At 51.4% G+C, this 19,755-nt stretch overlaps 2 protein-coding genes across 10 annotated transcripts in view; one reads left to right on the top strand and one right to left on the bottom strand.

Moving 5' to 3' along the window:
- Positions 1-2,533: 2,533 nt before the first annotated feature.
- On the top strand, positions 2,534-6,275 carry CD74 (CD74 molecule). Of its 4 annotated transcripts, none has more exons than XM_015875730.1 (9): positions 2,534-2,673; positions 3,622-3,797; positions 3,912-4,003; positions 4,104-4,166; positions 4,340-4,435; positions 4,549-4,639; positions 5,003-5,191; positions 5,327-5,395; positions 5,546-6,275. In XM_015875730.1, the coding sequence occupies exons 1-9, from the start codon at positions 2,600-2,602 to the stop codon at positions 5,551-5,553; spliced, it is 858 nt and encodes a 285-aa protein (XP_015731216.1). In that variant the 5' UTR covers positions 2,534-2,599; the 3' UTR covers positions 5,554-6,275. The 4 variants fall into 4 exon arrangements, with proteins under 4 accessions (XP_015731216.1, XP_015731215.1, XP_015731217.1 ...); XM_015875729.1 differs by having other exon boundaries at positions 5,543-6,275; XM_015875731.1 differs by lacking the exon at positions 5,003-5,191 and having other exon boundaries at positions 5,543-6,275.
- A 363-nt stretch (positions 6,276-6,638) lies between these two features.
- The window catches only part of TCOF1 (treacle ribosome biogenesis factor 1), a 22,060-nt gene continuing 8,943 nt past the window's right edge, over positions 6,639-19,755 (bottom strand). Inside the window, exons 7-18 of one of the 6 annotated variants that reach the window (XM_015875722.1) lie at positions 19,299-19,538; positions 18,630-18,899; positions 14,656-14,833; positions 14,352-14,497; positions 12,354-12,527; positions 11,866-12,112; positions 11,550-11,632; positions 10,217-10,445; positions 9,373-9,939; positions 8,238-8,335; positions 7,693-7,732; positions 6,639-7,234 (exon numbers count right to left, since the gene is read on the bottom strand). In XM_015875722.1, coding sequence (XP_015731208.1) covers positions 7,697-7,732; positions 8,238-8,335; positions 9,373-9,939; positions 10,217-10,445; positions 11,550-11,632; positions 11,866-12,112; positions 12,354-12,527; positions 14,352-14,497; positions 14,656-14,833; positions 18,630-18,899; positions 19,299-19,538 — 2,268 coding nt within the window. In that variant the 3' untranslated portion in view covers positions 6,639-7,234; positions 7,693-7,696. Of the gene's footprint in view, positions 7,733-8,237; positions 8,336-9,372; positions 9,940-10,216; positions 10,446-11,549; positions 11,633-11,865; positions 12,113-12,353; positions 12,528-14,351; positions 14,498-14,655; positions 14,834-18,629; positions 18,900-19,298; positions 19,539-19,755 lie in introns of all 6 variants that reach the window. The other 5 variants (XM_015875724.1, XM_015875723.1, XM_015875725.1 and 2 more) reach the window with 5 other exon arrangements.

Here is a 19,755-nt window from a genome sequence, read left to right as displayed (position 1 = left end):
GCAGCCTGGTGCTGTGCAGGGAGCAGGGCAGAGCTGTGCAGAGCAGGGCTGTGTGTTACTGCTAACACGGCTCCATTCGCAGTGTGTTTCCACAGTTAAAACTTGTTCTGGTGTCACTTTGTCCAAGGCAACGTTAATGGGGCCACATCACAGGGTGCCTCTTTGGGTGAGGCTCTATGGGAACTTAAATACAGGCAGCAGTGCTGATCTCTTGGCACAGGCAGCTTTCTCAGCCAGCTGTGGAGGTCTGAGACATTTTGATGCACTGCTGAAGGTCTCTACAAATTAACAGACGCTTTCTCTCAAGGCAGAGCTGGCACTTTCTGATTGATTCCAGCTCCCTGCTGCTCAATGGGTCAGCGAGGAGCAGCTGGAAACCGTGGCAGAGCTCAACCACCATGTCACATCTAATTGACCCCTGCAGGCCCGGGAAAGGGAAGGTGCCTTGTTCTGTCTGTGCTCAGAGGGTGCACGAGGGGAAGCAGCTCAGTCTGCACGGCTGATCCCTCCCACGCAGAGGTTCAGGGCTGTTGGGCAGCATCGCGTGTAGCTTTGCTCTACTCAGAGAGCAAACTGCTGAAGAAACAGCATCACTCTCGTGTCAAACCCAAGGCAGGGTGAGTCCAGACCTACCACCCCTCTTGGTGTTGCAGTTCCTCCCTGCAGCAAGGTTTGCTCTGGCTCACACAGGTGGTGGAGCTTTGCCGTCTGCAAGAAGGCAATGTGTTTTGCTGGCCCTTAATGCCCACATGCAGGAGCCCTGCAGGGTCTGGACCAGCCTGAGCTGCTCTCACCCCCACCCTTGCTGCTTGTGGCAGTGGTAGTGCTGTGCTGTGGGCAGGGTTCCCACTGTGCCAAACACAATGTGTGGGTTGGGGGCTGAATGGTAAAATGTGACTCCTCGAAAACTGCTTTTATTTCTCAGCCTGTCTGACATCTTTGGAACAGCTTCATGGGCTGATGTAAGAACCCCAGGGAGAAATGGCGAGTGAGGAAGAGCAGGGCACAGCCATGTGGTGGTAGGAGCACACAGGGACTCCTCGGGCCTCCTGGAGATGAAGGCTCGCTTGGCTGGCCAGCAGGGCCCATCTCTGTGAGTACTACACCTCTTCCTGCCTCAGCAGAGCTGCTGCAGCCATGCGTGGAGCTGCCAGCCCTGTAAAAGCACCCCAGAGCACGAGCTGATCACTGATGCACATGGTGGTGGTGAGTCTGTGTTGTGGCTCTGTGACCCCATGGACATGCTCTGCTTTGTTTTACAGGGCAGTGTGTCCTGCAGGCTGCTAGGAGCACGCTGGTGTGGCCAACTCGCAGGAAAGAGGCTGTGAAATGCAGGCTTTGCCTGGTAACAAGTGACGACAGGCAAATGCCCACAGGGTTATTTCCTCCTCAGTGCCTGAAATAATTGCTGTGCTCAGGTGAAACCCTATGGGAAACATGCAAGTCTCAACTCAGCCATAAGACTGCTCCTTATCCCAGATGTTCAGGGGGCTTGGTTTGCCATAAAGAGAGCTGGTTCCCCCATGCATAGCAGTGTGATGTATTTATGGGCAGCATAAAGCAGAGCTGTGCTGACTCCTGCATGGCTGGAGCCTTGGATGGGAGCAGTGTTGGGCTTGGCTCCTAGGTGAGCAGGGCCAGGACACAACTCTGTGTGTGCTCTGCAGATGAGAGGTCCCATAGTGCTGGACACAGGGCTGGATGTGGGTGCTGTTGTGGAAACAGTGGAGAAGAAGGAAGGTTGAAGGCTGACGTGCAAAGGTCGGTATCTTCCTGGCAAAACCATTGACTTTCTGACGTAAACTTTAAATGCCACAGCCCTGAGCAAAGATGTCTTTAAAAAAAACCCCAAAGCATTCTGAAGTAGTAGAAAAGTTTGCCCAGAGCAGAGCTCGGTGAAATCCACGCTGCTTTCACTTGCTGAGTTCCCCTTTGCTGGTGCCCCTTGTGCCAAGGCTGTCTGGGGGCTCACAGCCCTCTGGCCCTGTGAGGAGCTGAGTGTGAGCCAGAGCTGTGCAACCAACTGCTGGATGAGGGAGGGCTGGGAATGGCACAGGGAGGTTTTATGGGTGTTTTTGTTTTTAAATGCCGTGGGTGTGTTGCTGGTTTTGAAGATGTGAGATGTTAATGGCTTCAGAGCTGAGCGCAGAGGGGTCTTGTGGGGGTACCTGCCCCATTCTTTGTGGATGTGTCTCTGTTCCTCAGGCAGGTCTCAGCCAACGAGAGCAGGTGCTCCAGTGCTGCCCAAGGAGGAGATTGATTTGCTTCTTGTGCCTTCTCCAGCCTTAAAACTTCATGGAATGGACTTCAGGCAGTCTGCCCAGTAACCGGTGACACCAGCGGATGCTTCCCATGTCGCAGGCAGCAGATCACAGCACAACAGCAGCAGTGCTCTGAATGGGACTCAGCATCAACTATGGACCGGAGACCTTCGGCACAGAGCTCTGCCTGGCAACAGGTGATGCAAAGCCAGCAGCCAATGGGGCTTTTTTTTTGTCCCTCTCCCCGGGGGTGTTGGGGTGGGGGGTGCTTGGTTGGGGTATTTCCAGCAGCAGTTTGCGGGGCTCTCATTTCCCCATCGAGCAGCAGTGGGGCAGCCATGGCCGAGGAGCAGCGGGACCTCATCTCCTCTGATGGCAGCAGTGGGGTGCTCCCCATTGGGAACAATGAGAGGTGCCACGGCAGGAACATGGGTGGGGGGAGTGGGGAGGACACTGTGACTGTGGGATGGAGGAGCTGTGGGGCTGAGTGACTGTGGGTGCTGCGTGTCTGTGGGGCAGAAAGGGCCAGAGCGTGGCTATGGGGTCAAGGGGGTCACAGGGAAGCTATGGGGTGGCTGGGGCACGGTGTGGCTGTGGGGTGGGCAGGTTCGTGTCATGGTTATGGGGTAGATGTGGGCTCACTCAGCATGGCTGCAGGGCAGATGTGCTGGTGTGGTTATGAGCAGGTCGGGGGCACAGCACATTGACAGGCTGCAAGCCTGGCTGTGTGGAGTGGGTGAGGATGCAGCGTGGCTGCAGGGTCCTGCTGGCACAATATGGCACCCCCATGTCCCAGCCCCAATCTGAGTCCCAAACCCGGTGGTGGGGGTTGAAAAGGAAAGGTGGGGGGGGAAGGTGCACCTCGAAAACTTCCAGCCAATTGAAAATCCCAGGAGCGCTGACATCATCAGTCTCTGGGCAGACAGGCTGGCAGCACAGCCAGATCCAGACACTGCAGGGCAGCACCCATAGGTGCCCTATTCCATAGTGCAGGGCTGGCTCCCGGGGGCAGGACACAGCTCAGAGCCACGCCAAGAAGATGTTTTCTATTTCACCTGCTTTTCTTTGGTACCCGTGTGCAGTCACCCCCCTAAGCCCTGTGCTCATGGCTGAGCCCCTCTGCTCACAGCTGTGGTTTCGGTTCCCAGTGCGTGGCAGCCACCCAAGCACTGACGTCGCACTCATCATTTAGAAGAGATCTGTGTTACTCTGGGTGTGTGCTGCTCGGCACAGCCTGGGTTCAGTGGCACTGCGGGGTTTAGGGAGCACAGGGCACCTCCTTTTGGTGTCTGGCTGCTGGAAGGTGCTTGGTGATGTTCTGGGAGCAGCCCTACAAGCGCTCCCTCTCCTTGTCCCACAGGTCCGCAGTCGGCCGCAGGACTGTGCTGTCAGCGATGTCCATCCTGGTGGCCCTGCTGATCGCCGGCCAGGCCGTCACCATCTACTACGTGTACCAGCAGAGTGGGCAGATCAGCAAGCTGACCAAGACCTCACAGACCCTGAAGCTGGAGGCGCTGCAGAAGAAGTTGCCCATGAGTCAGTAGCATCGCTGGGGATGGGCACTGGGTCCTGCTGGAGATACCAAGGGCTTGGTGGAAACCACAGCTATCCAGCTTGGCCATGCCCCTCACACTGCTCTGTCTTTGGCAGGTGCCCAGCCAGCAAACAAGATGTCAATGTCCATGATGAACATGCCTATGGCCATGAAGGTGCTGCCTCTTGCCCCCTCTGTTGGTGACATGGTAAGAGGTGCCCCCCTCCAACCTGCAGGGGGTTGGAACAGGACCAGGATGGTCTGTGGGGTCCCTTCCAACTCAACCATTCTGTGATTTTTCTCTGCAGCCCATGGAGGCCGTGAGACCCCGCAGCAACAAGACTGAGGATCAAGTCAGGCACCTGCTGCTGGTAAGCTTTCCTACCCACCGCACTGAGCCCCACAGCTGCCCTCTGCTCTGCAGGAGGTAATGAGACTGCATGCTTTGAGCTCCCTTGGGCTCTCAGTGCCGGTGGAGCTCTGGCCCCAGCAGTGCTCCCCTCCACCCTATCTCCTTGTTTTCCTTTGCTGTCTCTCACTGCAGAAAGCAGACCCCAGGAAGACATTCCCAGAGCTGAAGGAGGACCTGCTGGGCAACCTGAAGCGTCTGAAAAAGGCCATGAATGCTATGGACTGGCAGGTCAGTGTTAATGCTCTCCTACCATCCCTCCCAGGAGTGAGTCCTGTTGGTGGGCTGGTTGCCTGCTGGGCTCAGGACCTCTCTGTATTTACCCTCTGCTTCCCCCTCCTCAGGATTTTGAGGCCTGGATGCACAAGTGGCTGCTCTTTGAGATGGCTAAAGGCCCCAAGGGGGAGGAGCAGAATGCAATCCCAGCGGAGAAAGGTAATCGGGGTGTGGGTGCTGCAGGTCAGGGCTGAGCCTCTGGGAGCAGCGTACCCCCGAGACAGTGACAGTGCAGCCCCCTGCCCTGGCCGTTTAGGGCCTCCTCTTGAGCCTCCCACTGGAGGCCTTTGGAAACAGCCATGTCCCAAAATCCGAAGCACCACTTCTAGCCCTGTCACCATCACCCTTCAGCCAGATGGTTACCCTTGGCTCTCATTAAGGTAGATGGGTTTCCTTGGTGAAATCCAATGAAGTGACACCCCTGAGTGAGGCAGCATTTTGCTGCTGGTTTCCCTAATAGGATCTTCCATGTGCCATCAGTCCCAGGTGCTCACACTGTCCCGTTTGTTTTTATTGCCCTAGTGCAAACTAAGTGCCAGGCAGAGGCCAGTTTTCGTGGTGTCCATCCGGGTCGCTTCCGCCCCGAGTGCGATGAGAACGGCGACTACCTGCCCAAGCAGTGCTTGGCCAGCACAGGCTACTGCTGGTGCTGCTACAAAAATGGCACCAGGATCGAGGGCACTGCCACCCGGGGAGAGCTGGACTGCTCGGGTAGGTGGCAGGAGCAGCAGGCAGAGAGAATTGGTCCAGGGCTGGGGCTACTGAGAGCCAAGGAGGGGCAAAATTTACTACTTAAATCCATCCTGGGTGATGCTATGGCACTCAGCTGCTGCTGTCTCTTTGCAGTGGCTGCCCCTGCCCCGACCCCAACAGAGCCTGAGGAGATGATCTTCTCTGGGGTGGACATGCTGAAAGGTAAGAAGCCCCAGGGCTGATGTGCTGCAGGGGTTGGAGGAGCTCTGCTCAGCCCGTTCCACACAGCAGGGCTGGTGGCAGCACCCTGATACGGGGCACATGGTTCTCTGAGCCCACTGGTGACTCCCTCCTCTCTTCCCTTCAAAGCAGCCAAGTAAAAGAGGATGCCTACGGATGCCCATCCAGCCTTCAGCATCTCAGTCCACCTTTTTTTGCTCCATTTTTCTACTCTTACCTTGCTTTCCTGAAGACAATTAGAGCACTCCTGCCCTAACCTCACTTACAGCCCTTCCCCTGCTGCAGGACAGGACCTGGGGTTGACCACAGTTGGTTGGGGCTGCCCCTTCCCCACCTAGCAGTGTGACTGCTCCATTTACTGACCCAGGGGGTAGAGCTGGAAGATGATTCCAGCTCTGGCAGCCCAAGTTGTTTTTGATTATGGGATGTGAGCTGCAATGCTGGCACCGTATGAGGGACATCACCTGGTTCCCAGCCTTCTCCTGTCCCCCCGGACACCTCTCCCACCACCCGCAGCAGCCATATGGAGATCACCCCTGCTGAAGAACGAGCCACTAATGCTTTCTTTCATTGAACAAACATTAAAAGCAGCAAAACAACCTCCCCGAGCTTAACTGACCCCTGTAGGTTAGAGCCCTGTTATAAGAGTACTAAACCTTCCTTCATCTTTCTTGGGTTGTTTTATTCCTGTTTTTTTGAAGACTGTAGTAAGGATAGATGCACAACTTTGGGCAGAGGGAGGGGGCAGTAAGGGGAACTAACCCAAGGGGGATGGGCTTTGAGGTTTTCTGTCCCTGTCCAATACTTCCTTTATGAATGAAATCAGAAGTTAATTATTTCCAATAAACTTTTCAATATGAAAGCCCTTGTAAGCAACTCAAGCTGTGCAGTAATGCCAACTGGGTTGCAACAATCCTGGGTTAAAAATAAACTGAATTTCGGGGGGGGAAACAAAAAAGAAAGAAAAGGGAAGCTACCCATTCCTCACCATGTTCCCAGCCAGAAAGGAAAGGTCTGGTCCCATTTCTTCCTTACCACTGACACTGCAGGAAGCAATTCAGTTTCCCCCCACAGGGGCTGAAAATGTGCCCAAGAACCTGGGTTGGATGCTGGGTACTTCCCTCCTACCTGCAGCATCCTCTGGAATCAGCTCTTGCCCCCACCCAGCTCAGCCCCAACCTACAGGCCTTCTCACCCTCATCCCTCAGATGCAGCTGAAGCAAAGTCCCTCTGTTCCTCTTTTATTCTGTATTCCATAAAAAAAACAACAAAAAAAAAGAAGAAACAAAGAAATGCAGCCTTGGCTGAGAACAGCCGTGGATGCAGCTGTTCAGTGCAACTCCAGGGATACAACAACCATTGCCGTCAGTGTTTGTTAGAATAGAAACTTCAACCCAAAGAGCTCCCTTCCATAGGCAGCAGAAGGTCTGACACCACAAATCACAGAAGGAAAAAAAAGAAGAGTAAAAGTTTCTCTTATAAAATATAGCTCTGTGGGGAGAAAAAAAAGGTGGCTGGGCAGCAGCTGGGAGGAGAGCAGTTTCTGCACGCTTGCACTTCTCTGGCCAAACCATCTCCCTTGGTTCAGTTCTAGTGCAGCACATGAGCTGTTTTTTTGGGGGGGGGCAATAAACACAGCTCTGGGCCCCAGCAGGACAGGAGGCAAAGTTTACGTCACTCTGCTCTAAAAGTCACAGTTAAAAGAAGATATAAATTATTATTTATAAAAGAAATAGAAGTCAGAATTCTGCTGACGAGCTTCCTTTTCCACTCTTCTGTTTGATCTTCACCCATAAATCCTTAATCACAGGGATGCGGTACCTTTGGGGAGAGGAGTTAAGAGAATTAGGGATAGTGAAGAGAATAACAGCTGTACAGCTGAGCAGAGTGGAGACAGATTCATCTGGTCCACTTCCAGATGGCCAGAACTTCACCAGCTCATCCACATGACTTTTCCAAGCTCGCTGTGGTCAGCCAGGACAGACAGACACTGCCAGAGGCCGCTTATCTCTGCTGGTGACAGAGGACAGCAACATCTAGGCTGGGCATCTGGATTTCAGCAGCTAAAGAGGTCAAACATCCAGAGAAGCCAGCGAACTTCTGTATGACCTTCCTTATTCTGTTCCGCTCCCTGGCTCCCTAATACAGGGCCAGGCTGCCTCACACAGTGGATGGTTAGAGGACACAATGTCTTCCCAAGACTGGCTCAGGAGCACTGAATTTGGCCAAGGTTACCACCGCTCAGAGGTACCAACTGATAGTTCCCATGGGCCATGTACCTTCTCACAACAATCCTTCCGGCTCAGCTGTTTTCTTCTTCTGCAAAGGAAAGGGTGAGAAATAAATCAGTGTATCTGCATCACAAACACTGAGTACCGAGCAGAACCAAGAGCCACAGATGCTCCTCAGGTGCCAAGGACAGATGGATGACAAGAACACCCTCTTTCTCCCTCTGCCACCCTTTCCTAGCCATTGGCATGGGATGCATCAGCCTGCAAAGCCCTCAGGAGCTCCAGTTCCTGCTGACAACAGGGAAGGAATAGCGCTTACTCCTCAGGCAAGACCCCTAAAAACAAAAGTGCCTCAGGGCTTGTTCCTTTTAAGGGAAAATCTCCCCTGGGGGATACAGGAAAAAGCCCTTCTTCAATCCACCCCAACCCCAAACGACCAAAGCTCAGGGTTTTTGTATTGAGGCTCTGTACCATCAGCAAGGCCAGGATATGGCTCTGTTCCCCTCCAGCCTCAAATGCTGCAAGAATGAGTGTCACAAGCGCCCCTCAGAAAGGCTGTCCCCATGGCAGCCAGCCCCAGGTCTCCCTCATACCTTCTTCTTCTTCTTGTGAACTTCAGCAGAGCCATCTGCTGTCGACTCCCCTTCTGTGGGCATCTTTTTGTTCTTCTTTTCTTTTCCCGTCTTTTTCTCTGGGAAAGAAAAGTCAACTAAGACCTCTGTGAGGGGACATAAAGAGCATCAGGAGCTCTTGGTTGAGGAGGAGGCATTCCTGGTGAGTTTCTGATCACATCCAACCCATGGCAGCACCTCTGGGTGAGGGCAGAGCTGTGCCACCAAGAAGCTGTGCCCACTCCAGTACCCTGAGGCCTGAGTAGTTTGATTCCTGCACACGTGTAGGCAGAATTAGGCAGGCTGCCCTTCTTCCCACTTGCTGCTGTCCAACCACCTTGAGGAACTGTTTCCATGCTGGAGCAGCTGAGCACATGCCAGAAACCAAAGCAAGGGGAGCTACCAACACCAGATGGACACAAGTTTCAGCTGAGCACGACTGTACCAAGAAGCTCCAGTGCATGTCTGTGCTACAGCCCACACAGAGGCTGACAGACAAGGCTGTCTCCTCCAAAACGAAGGGCTATATCTCTGCAGAACAGAAAGCCCAGCAAATCTTGCCCACCCATTCCATCTTCCTTCTCTCTCATGAAGAAGAAGTCCACAATAGCTACAGCTTGCAAATGGATTCTGAACTGCAAAGGATAAAAAAATGCTCCTGTGTTAGCCCAGCACAGAAAGGCATCACATGGTGCACAAGGAGGTCTCAGGCAGTTCAGCACAGTCTGACCTCTGCCAGCCCTGAGTTGGATACTTCCAGCCCTGGCAAAGGCCTGGAAAGGAGAAAACCACGAGACAGGTCATCCCATGACATTTGCATAGGGACATCAGCTTGCTTTGCAAGCAACAAGGATCAGTGTAAGTATGACATGGTTCGTGTTGTGTTGGATATGGGAGAAAGGCAGGAGAGCCCAGCTGTCTGTATGACCTGATGCTGAAAATGCAGAAAAAATGCTAAAGCGGGGAGTTAAAAATCTTGCACTGGCTTTGGGTGGGCCAGAAAGGAATGAGACAAGGCTGATGGGAAGGTGGTTGCCCTGAAACAGAGGCTGAGCACCCATCAGCTGCAAGAACCCACTGCGAACACAGCCCCACATGACACCACACGGAAACTTACTTTTACTTGACTTTTTCTTTTCCTTGCTTCCTGGCAGCTTCTCCTGGTCATCAGCTGCTTTCTTTTTCTTCTTTTTGGGCACTTCTTCATTACCTTGCCCTTTCCTCTTCTTTTCCTTGGGCTGCCCAACAGCTCCATCCTCTCCTGGATGTTTCCGTTTCTGAGATGCTTTCTGTTTTTTGTTCTCTTTGTCTTTGCCCTTAGCTGTTTTCACAGCCTTGTCTGCTGTGGAGGAAGGTTTCTTCTTCTCCTTCTTTTCTTTTTTCTCTTTTTTTTTCTTCTTTTTCTCTTCCAACCCGTCTGGTGTTTGCACTGCAGGAACTCCAGCAGCACTGGTGACCTCACTTTTGTTCTCCAAACTCGACTGCACTGGCTGTGGGGTTGTAAGCAGTGCAGATGGCAATGGGTTTGCTTGCGTCCCTTTTGCCTCAACATCGTTCTCTTTGTTAGCCACGGCTTTCTTGACTGAGGAAGGTTTGGGGTTGGCATGATTTGCATCAGTTTTTCCTGCCCCCTTCTCTTTGTTGGATGTCCCTGTGGCTTCCTGGCCTGGAGAGGGTTTGCTTTCTGCAGAAACAGTGACAAGAGAGAGATGAAAACTCCAGGAGCATTCCTTGCAGCAGGGGAGGGGAATATGTATTTGAAGAATGTGCTGGCCATCCCAGCTACAGCAGAGATGGCTGTGTCATGGCCAGGGGAAGCCAGCAGACGGCAGCAGCACCCCACACTGGGTTTTGCAGTGGAGACACAGCCAGAACAGGCCCTGGCCCCAGTGTCACTCTCCTGTGCCAACACAGCTCTGCTCCTGTGCCAGGCAGATTCCCAGCCTTGCCAAAGGACCCACCTGCTTTGTGGTTTGCAGACACCTGCTCGATGTCTGTGTCAGAGTCACTGCTGTCACTGCTGGAGCTGTCAGCTGGGGCTGCTTTCACAGAGACTTTGGCGAGGGAGCTAGTGGCATTCACAGCTGCTTTCCCTTGCCCTGTGTTGCCTACAGGCTGGGGGGGAACCGTCTTTGGTGCTTGAGGTGCTGCTGGGCTCTTGGAGAGGCTCATATAACCTGTGAGGAGGGACTGAAATAGCACAGACGCTGAGGAAACGGCACAGAAGAGCAGCTTCCCTCATACCTCGTACACATGTTGATATTGCCCACATACTCCAAGTGAAGGGCCCTGTATAGGAAACTGTTAATCACAGCCTGAACTTCTGATTAAACAGTCAGAGGCAAGCAATGAGTCAGCTGCAGGAGCGCAGGTGAAGGTAATTCAGCTGTGCTCCCGGAAGGCGTGGAGCTTGACTCCACCTCTCCTAGATCCCATTTAAGGGCTGACCACCACTAAGGCAGCATCTCTTTTTGGAGGCTGTTCCTTTGTGGAGTTCCAGTGGCAAGCCTCAACCTTTTCCATCTTGACTGAAGGCCTCAGAGTTGGTGAGTTTTTCCCATGGATACTTCTGGCTATCTATTTATAACTCTTGTATTATTCCAACTGTATATTTCTATTCCTGTCTTATTCTAACCATACATAACTATTCTTGCCTTGTTTCAACTGTACATTTGATTGTATAGGCCCCCTGCAGAGTGATAATCCATGGTTCAGCCTGCTCTGCAGAGAGCCCATGGCAAGGCAGGGCTGCCAGGAGAGGGAGCCAGCACAGACATACCCTGAGCTTGCAACAGCAAGAGCTGATGGTAATGGGGTCTCTGCTTTGTTCTCACCCAGTAAAGCAGGCTTGCAGGAGGTTCCTGGCCATTAGCATGCACCCATGTACAGCTAATGCACTACAGATGTGCTACACACCCTGTATGTTACTTACAGAGGGAATTTAAAGGCTTGAATAGGGGTTAAGTTACAAGTAAAAGGGGAAAAAATCCTGCTGCTATTGGAACTATGCATCAGTTTTACCCTTGCTGGGTACCATCTCCTCCCATCTGCAGGGAAAAGTATCATGAGCTCTGAACCCAGGGCTTGGCTGCCTGGGGAAGCATTCCAGATTTCAAAGCCTCTGCCTTCCCACACCAGAAAGCCCTGCTCACAGCACTACACTGGGAAACCCTTGCTTTCCTGCTATTAATCCTACCAAAGCTTTCCATTTGCTATGGTGGAAAACTCATCCTTTTATCTGCTGCTTAGAAGTCAGCTGCAAGATGGATCCCACAGCCTGCTCAGGTACAATACCTGTGATACTGCCTCTTCATCATCACTGGACTCTGACAAGGAGCTGTCATCTGGCTCAGTCTTTCCTGGTTTCTGCAGCATCCCTGTTGGAGAAACACAGTTCATCCCATTAAACCCACCACTGCTTACTCAGGGCTAGTTCACCTACACAGCCCATGAGGATTGCCACCAACAGGCCTTCTCCCTCCAAAGGGGAGCCTTCTGCAGAGCTGGAGAAAAATCACTCTCTAGCTACTAATACGAAGGAGATACACCTCCCATAGGGTAACAAAAAGCTGGCCCACGACACCAAGAGCATCTTCTTGGGAGAACTGACCAGGTTTGGGAGGCTGCTTGGGTGTCTCCTTCTCGCTGTCAGAGGAACTGCTGCTGTCTGAGCTCTCCTCTGCTTGGGTGAGTGGTGCAGTCTGGCTCAGCCTGGCATCCTGTACTGGCTGCAGGCCTGGCTTCTTTGACTTGGCAGTGGGACTTCTCAGGATGGAAGCAGCCTGTGGGGTAGCAGGGCTGGCTGGAGGAGGTTTCCCTATGGGAGCTGTCTCTTTCAGGCAAGGAGGAGGAAAAGCCTAAGGAGAGAAAAGATGAAATGCATATGGAAGAGGGAATAACTGCTCATGCCCGTGACCAGAGAAAGCAGCCTAGAACAGTTGGTCTTGGCAACATCAGTGCAATAACAGTGGTTCTCTGTTTTAATAGAGCACTCTCCTGCAGAAAGGGACAATACACCAGACTCAAGCTCTAGCTCATTCACCCCCTCTGCCCACTCTCCCCAGGGAAGCTCCCCACATTCATCTCCTCTGCCTTTACCTCTCCTGCTTCTGTGTCACTCTCTGAGGAATCACTGTTTGAGCTCTCAGACACTCTGGAAACTGAAGGGATAGGGGGTGCTTTTATTCCCTTCCCTGAAGGTGTTGTGGCATTAGCTTTCGCAGCCACTGTGCTTGAAACCTTGGTTGGTTTGATGTTCTGCTGGGACAGAGTCTAAAATAGATATGAAAGAAAAATAGGACAGAGCACGACTTGGAGAGAAAACAAACAGAAGCACACACCAATCCATTGCTACTTCCTTCACTTTCAGCACACCTCTAATGCTCTTGTTCTGCTTTCCTCACTGGTCAGCTTTGTCTACTGTGAGCTCTCATGCATGGCCAGCACCCTGCATGTGCCTCCTGCATTAGCTCAGTGCCCAGAAAGCAAGGATACAGAGAGCTTGCAAACAGAATACAATGTACTTGCAGGCCAAGAGATATCTATTCTATCTATTCACTAGCCAGATTGTTACTGCAGACTATATTTTGCAGAGCAGGCACCTGGACCCTTTCACATACTGGTACAACACATTCAGGGTTAATTGGCGACAGAGATAAAGCAAGGACACCAACTGCAGGTCAGATCTGCCTTCAGGTCCACAAGCAAGTCACGGATTAAAGAGCAAATTAACAAGAAGCAGTTGTGTTTCCTCACACTTGAAGCCTCTCATCAAACTTAACGTAAGAGAGGTTAAAAATAGAAGAGCCACGGGCATGGAAATCAGACACTGACATCAGGTCCAAGACACAAACACCAGCAGAGGAGGTAGCAGGGGCAGCAAAGGAACTCTCAGCCTCCTGGTTTGTGTTACAAACAAGGCTACGTGCGCAGCCCTCCCTCTCACCATCTCTGACAAGCTGAGCCTTTGTGGGCTGACATTTCTCACACAACATCTGGCTTTCAGAAAACAAGGCAGTGCTGCACAATACAGAGAACTGCCGATCTGATGAGAGCTCTCAGCCGTCTTGCACAGAGCTCAAGTTACAGCAACTGCATTATTTTATACAGTCTTGGTATTATAAATAAGCTTTAATCAAGGACTGCTCGGGCTGGCTCCTTGCCCACCAGCTGGGGAGAAGAAGGCAGCCTTTAGCTGGCTTTAGTTGGCAGCATTAGCCAACATGGGGAAGGATTTCCTTGAATGCTCATCATCTCCCTCTCCCAGTAAGGGTGCTGGCTAGAAAAAGAATATGTATGTGCAGACAATAGGACAAAAAGTGCACTTGGCCACTCGGCTCCAGCTCCGTTGCAGCACCCAAGCTCCTATCATACAGGAATGACAACCGCACTCCACAGTCAAAGCTTCCTTATGTGGCACTTTTCTTGGGCTCAAGCTACAGCAGGGGTGCAGAGACAGTTCAAGCCCTGTAGAGCTCAGCTATGGCCCTATAGTATCTGCATGGAGATACAAAGAGATGTGAAGAGACAGCTGAGAGAGCTGGGATTGGCTTCATGAACACAGGAGTGCCTTTGGGTGGGTCATCTCCACTCTCTAAAGTAGGGGCCTGACTCCTTCTCTGTCTCAAAGACAGCAAGTGCACTGTCTCTTTGTTCAGCACAGATGTGTCCAGCCTCCTGATGCAGCTGCATCCCCCTGCAAAGGGTTTGTGAGGAAACAGGGGGGGCGAAATCCAGCCACCCAGCTCATGGAAAAACTCTTGCCTGCAAGGATTTGGCTGCCTTTCCAGTCTGTTTAGCTCCCTGGAGAAGGGCAAAAGGAACACAGATCCAGAGGAGCTCTGGGCTCACACATCGTCATGTTTCTGCCAAAATATTCACACCCTTTGCTGCTCTCACGTACACCAAGCTTGCCGAAATGCACCCAATGCAAATGAACCCAGAAATGGGGTCTCTGAGACCCAATGATGCTGCCAAGAAACCCTGATCCAGTTGAGAGAAGGACTCTTCTTTGCACTATGCATCACCCACTCAACTACCTTCTAGTCCTGAGGCACCTCCTCAGCACCCACACTCAGCAGGTCAGCAGCTCTTTACCTGTGTAGGGGGGACTACTTCCTCATCAGAATCTGACTCCCCACTCGAGTCGTCACTGCTGTCCATAGGCAGAGAAGGGGCTGGGGCTGGTGTGGGAGCTGGTACTTTCTTCACACTTGTTGGTTGGGGCACAGCATTGCTTTTCACTGCAGAAAAAGCATAAGAAATTGCTACTATGAGAAAGAGTTGCTTTCCTTGGCTATCCAGGACGGGAGTTGTCACCATCAGGCAGGGCAGCTCCATTTACAGGGTAGAAACCACAAGGATGAAGGCAAGGGATCCTGGTCACTAACACGAGACTCACCAGCAGGCAGTGCAGGCTGTGTCTGTGATACTGGAGTCTCCTCCTCACTGTCAGACGAGTCACTGCTTCCACTTTCAGAGGTCTCATTCTTTAAGGTGCTTCCTCCTGCCTTTTCAGAAGTCACGGCTTTAGCAGCCTGGCTCAGGTTGGGAACAGGCCCAGTCTGTTCTGATAACCTCTGAACAAAAAAAGAAACACAGTCCCAGGTATCAGTAGAACAGAAAGAACCCTGCATCTCAACTGGGATGTGCTCTCATAGCTTGGGCAGAAGGCTGCAGACATCCCTCCTGCACACTGCTGAAGGCTAGCAAGTGACAGGGAGTGCCTGCTGACAGATCTGGTAGCTGCACCGCCCGCAGATATTCTCCGAGCTCACATTGCTCTGCACCCACTCGGTTTACTCTGCTCACCGCTCATCTTTGGGCTTGTAAGGGAAACTGTTGTTCACAGCCTGAATCTCTGATTAACCATCTGAGGCAAGCAATGAGTCAGCTGTGGGAGCACAGGTGAAGGTAATTCAGCTGTGCTCCCAGAAGGGGTGGAGCTTGGCTGCACCTCTCCTAGACCCCATTTAAGGGCTGACCACCACTAAGGCAGCATGTCCTTCTGGAGACTGCTCCTTTGTGGAGTTCTTGCTGTAAGCCTTGACATCAGTGAGCATCCATCTTCAAGGCCTCAGAGTTGGTGAGTCCTTTTCCTTAGTTACCCTCTGGCTATTTATTCTGACTATATTTGTACTATTCCAACTGTACATTATACTTGTATTATTTCAACTGTACAATACCATACTTGTATTATTTCCACTGTATAGGGCTGTTCTGCCAAAGAGCAGCATCATGCTTCCCAGGGCAGGCAGCCCCCATCTGCCATGCATGCTGACAGACTGCTTGGTGCCGTGCCTTGGGGTCTGCTGCAAGAGGGTAAGACAGACTCTTGCCCTGCTGTACAGTCCCTGCCATCCTCATTTTCCTGTCCTGCAATGCTGCAAACCTAGCCCTGCCTGCTCTCAGTCCTCCACTAGCCCTGGCCAGCAGCCGAGAGCAGCAGCCCAGCTGCCTCACAGGAAGATGGATCCTATCGTGCTTCCTGGCACAGCCCCACTGAGGGCTGCCACTGGGGCAGTGTTTATAATCTCCAAGCCAAACACTAAACAGACAACAGCATCTGCATGTTTATCCCATTACAGAACAGCACTTGGATCAAGCCAAGCACATTTTGACTCTGCTTAGAGAAACAGAAACCTCCAAAAGCACTTGGGGGGGGAAGGGGGGGGTAGCAAACCTCACTTGTCTGTTTTGTTTTGATTCCAGTGAGTCACTATCTCCAGGAGAGAGGCCAGATTTGCAGTGCTGAAGAGGGAACTGCTTGAAGCCAGCACTAGAATTCACATGGTCTACTTGAATGCGTTAGCTCCATCCCCTTCCCTTCCCAGGCAGCACTGTGCAAGGCAAAAATGTACTGAGATCAAAACCCAGTTGCTCCCTTTTAAGACCTTCACAGCATCAGGACTGGCTTACCCCCCTGCTTGGATGCATGACAGGAGGGCTGCTTTGCTTTCTAACTTCAGAAGAGATTGGAAAAGACCTGTGGAAGAACTGGATGGAAGAATCCTGGCACAGAACAATTATCACAGCATCCACAGAGAAACCACCATAAGCCTTTATACAGCCTCGGGATTCCTCAGATATTCCTGGGCAGAGGCCAAGGTCCCTCCATCCACCTGATCCCGGTCACTGCCAGATGGCTGACAGCCACCACGTCCCATGGCATGGCTCCAGACAGAATCAGGCCAGCAGTGTGGCTGAGCAGAGTAACACAGGCGAGGGGTTCTGACAGCTTAGAGTCACGGGTACTGCAGTAACTCAGAGAGGAGGAAAATAACTCAAGAGGAAATCATTTTTCCTGCTCCTTCTTCAGTCCCCAAACCAGGAGCTGCCTGTGGATCAGTATGAGTGATGACTCAGCTCCTGCATAATCCATCTGTCACTCTACTGGGTCCATTTGCATCATGCAGTGCTGCATGACAAGAGGGGGAAGCAACGCCAAGCCACGTGCAATGAGCAAACTGTAACAATCACATTCAACTGCTGCCTGTTCACCGTAGAAGTGTCACCAATGTATCAGAACTGAAATCAATAGCTCAGCTGTGTCAAGACACAGTGAAGGTAGCACTGCCACCTGCAAGTAAGCATAGGGACAGGATATGGGGAGGGAGAGGGAAAGACTTCTCATCTCATGAGAGATCTGGCCTCTCCTCACAGGACCTTCAATCTAAGACAAAAACTTGCAGGTACAACTTCCACCAGCACAGCCTGTGTGGGTTTCTTTGGGATGTTCAAGGATGACAGAAGTTCCCAACATGTGTCTTTATGCAGCTCACACCGAGTCCTGGTAAGCAGAAACAGAAGCCTGTCCACGGTGGGCTTGGGTGCCATCTTTGAAGAGTGGAAAGCAGAGCAGAACTGACATTTCCAAAAGAAAGGCAGCTGATGGGGACTCTAAGGTCAATCTGTTCTGTCCCCCCACCACCATCCTCCCCTCCAAAAATAAGCAAACACCTTGTCAACTTCTTTGACTAAATATTCCTGAGTCTTCAGGGGTAAACACACCAATTAAGCAGTTCAATTTAGGCATGATGTTCATTTTAATTGTGCTAATCCACCCCCACAGGGAAAGATGAAGCAGCTTCCAACGCTCTGTATCTGTTTGGATCCTGCACAGAAGCCAGAGGAAGTTGCAGGATACAGCAAGTCAGTGGTTAGCATATGCCCAAGTAGCAGATGGTGAGGATGAGCTAAGAGTTTGACTGGGAGGACAGGACTGTGGACACAGCTAAGCCTAACGTTTTAATCTTCAGGCTTCACTTGAGGTCCCTGTCTGCAGGCTACTAACACAAGAAGAAACAGCCTGTATGGCAAAAATAGAGCTCCCTTGATGACAAGCTCTTCTTTGCTAACTACATTTAGTGATGGGTAATTGCTGCTTTGCAAGAACGAAGATGCTGAAATGGTTAAACAGCCACTAGCAAGACAGCTACTTGCTGCTGCCAGCTTCAAACCAACACGGGGAGGAAATAAACCCACCCCAGTACGTCCTTCAACTGCAACCCTGCTAGAACGGATGAGTCTCAATAGTTTTGCAGTGAATCCCCCATGGCCCAGCTATCAGGATAACTGCTCCTGCCATCCAGAGCTGAATCTCTACGTATAATAATGCAGGAAGAGAGCAGCACAGAGCCAACTGTTAGAGAAGCATCCCCCTCCACCCACCTCGGTAGACCAAGGCTATAAAGACAAAAATGCAGAGCCTCTCTGGCTCCTGCCTGTCAATACTGAAAGGACGCGTTGACAAAAAGCCTCCTTGCAAGGACACGTGAGGCTCTGCCCCCGGATTCCCTTCCTCCTCAGCAGATAATTACCAACTCCAAAACGTTTTCAGGGCGCTTTCCAAAAGGCTCTGAAGCTCGGAGTCAGTGCAGCAAGAATCCATACAATGGACCTGAGGATATTCTCACAACTGAGGATGCTTTCACAAAGGGACTTGCCTCTAGTCTGAGTGCTCCTGAGAGACAGCTCTAAAAAACTGCATGCAGGGGAGTCAAGCAAGACCAAACCATTGACAACCCCCACAAGGCCCACTCCAGAGGAGGAAGGCACAAATGTAATCACTCAGCCAGAATCAAACTAGTTCACAAGAGGCATTTGCCATCTATTCCCTATGCGCAGATGCTGCTGCTGCTGGGACACTGTTCCTCAGCTGAGCTTATTGTGCTTTCCAACAGTTTTTGCAGTGGTGTCCCTCATGGAAGATCCTGAGAATCCTTAGGAATCATACAATCATTTAGTTTGGAAAAGACCTTCACAATTATCAAGTCTAATCATCAACCTGAATTTCTCAGTGGTAGCATTTAATGGCTGAACGATTGCTTTGTGCAGCCCGTTCCCTGTGAGTGAGCTGAATGCACTATCACCCACCTTCTGGCTGACAGGCACAGGCAGATCCTCCTCTTCACTGCCTGAAGAGTCAGTGCTCTCTGCTGGGTTTGTACTTTCAGCTGGCTTTGCAGGAGCAGCAGTCCTTCCTGGTGTGGCTTTAGCCTGCTTTAGCACTGCTGGTTTCGATGCTGGCTTCCCTTGGGACAGTGAAGGTGTTTTTGCTGGAGTTGCTTTGCTGGAGAGTGATGCTGCTGGTGTGGTTTTCACTGGGGATGGGATGGCCTGGGAGGTTTTTAAAGATGGCTTTGACTGGACAAAACAAGAAAGGACAGTGTGAAAGAAGGCAAATTCCATGGTAGCATAATTAATATCTTCAGACTGTAATCATGGGAAGATTTCAGAGCCCCCTGGGATGGACAAATGCTGAAGGAAGATCAGCAACTGGAAGAAAAGGAATCCTTTCATCCAGCTGCCTGGGGACAGTGTCCCAAGATAAGGAAAGACCAGACATTCTACATCAGCCTTCTGGTATTACCAGTCACTTCCACTGAGGCAAGTTGGAGATCTCTCCACAGGAAGGAAGCTAAGCTGCACTACAGTTTACCAAATTACATGCCATTTATTGTAATTTATAGCTGAAAGACAAATCCAACCATGGCAATTCCCAGCCTTGGAGAAGCATGTAAGGACAGTGTCAGACAGATGCACCTGGGTTACTGATGGAGGCTCCTCGTTTCCACTGTCTGATGAGTCGCTGCTCTCTGAGGTGTCATCAGGCTTTGCAGCCACTGGAACCGTTACAGAGCCAGGCTTGGTCTGGTTCAGTGTCACTGTGCTTTGCTTCACCGTGCTTTTCTTGGAGGACACTGAAGTAGCAGGTGCAGTTTTTACAGGTGTTGAATTAACCTGCACTGCTTTAACAGGAGGAACTGGAAACTGTGATGCACTCTGAAAATTATGACATTGTTGCTATCACAGAAACATGGTGGGATGACTCCCACAATTGGGATACTACCATCGATGGCTATAGGCTCTTTAGGAGAGATAGGCGAGGTAGGAAGGGTGGGGGAGTCGCCCTTTATGTCAGAGATTGGATAAACTGTGAGGAGCTCCCCATGAGAAACAGTCAAGAACAGGTTGAGAGCCTGTGGGTTAGGATTAGAGA

Source organism: Coturnix japonica, chromosome 13 (assembly GCF_001577835.2).
Source record: "Coturnix japonica isolate 7356 chromosome 13, Coturnix japonica 2.1, whole genome shotgun sequence".
NCBI classification, from domain to species: domain Eukaryota; kingdom Metazoa; phylum Chordata; class Aves; order Galliformes; family Phasianidae; genus Coturnix; species Coturnix japonica.
Note: the sequence above shows the minus strand (reverse complement) of the source record. Positions and strands in the feature narration are given on the sequence as shown.

Coding starts and splice junctions, on each gene's coding strand:
- CD74 (XM_015875729.1), top strand. CDS start 2,600: ATGGCCGAGGAGCAGCGGGACCTCATCTCCTCTGATGGCAGCAGTGGG. Junction 2,674..3,621: donor CCCATTGGGAACAATGAGAG/GTGCCACGGCAG, acceptor CTTGTCCCACAG/GTCCGCAGTCGGCCGCAGGA. Junction 4,004..4,103: donor CCCCCTCTGTTGGTGACATG/GTAAGAGGTGCC, acceptor TTTTCTCTGCAG/CCCATGGAGGCCGTGAGACC.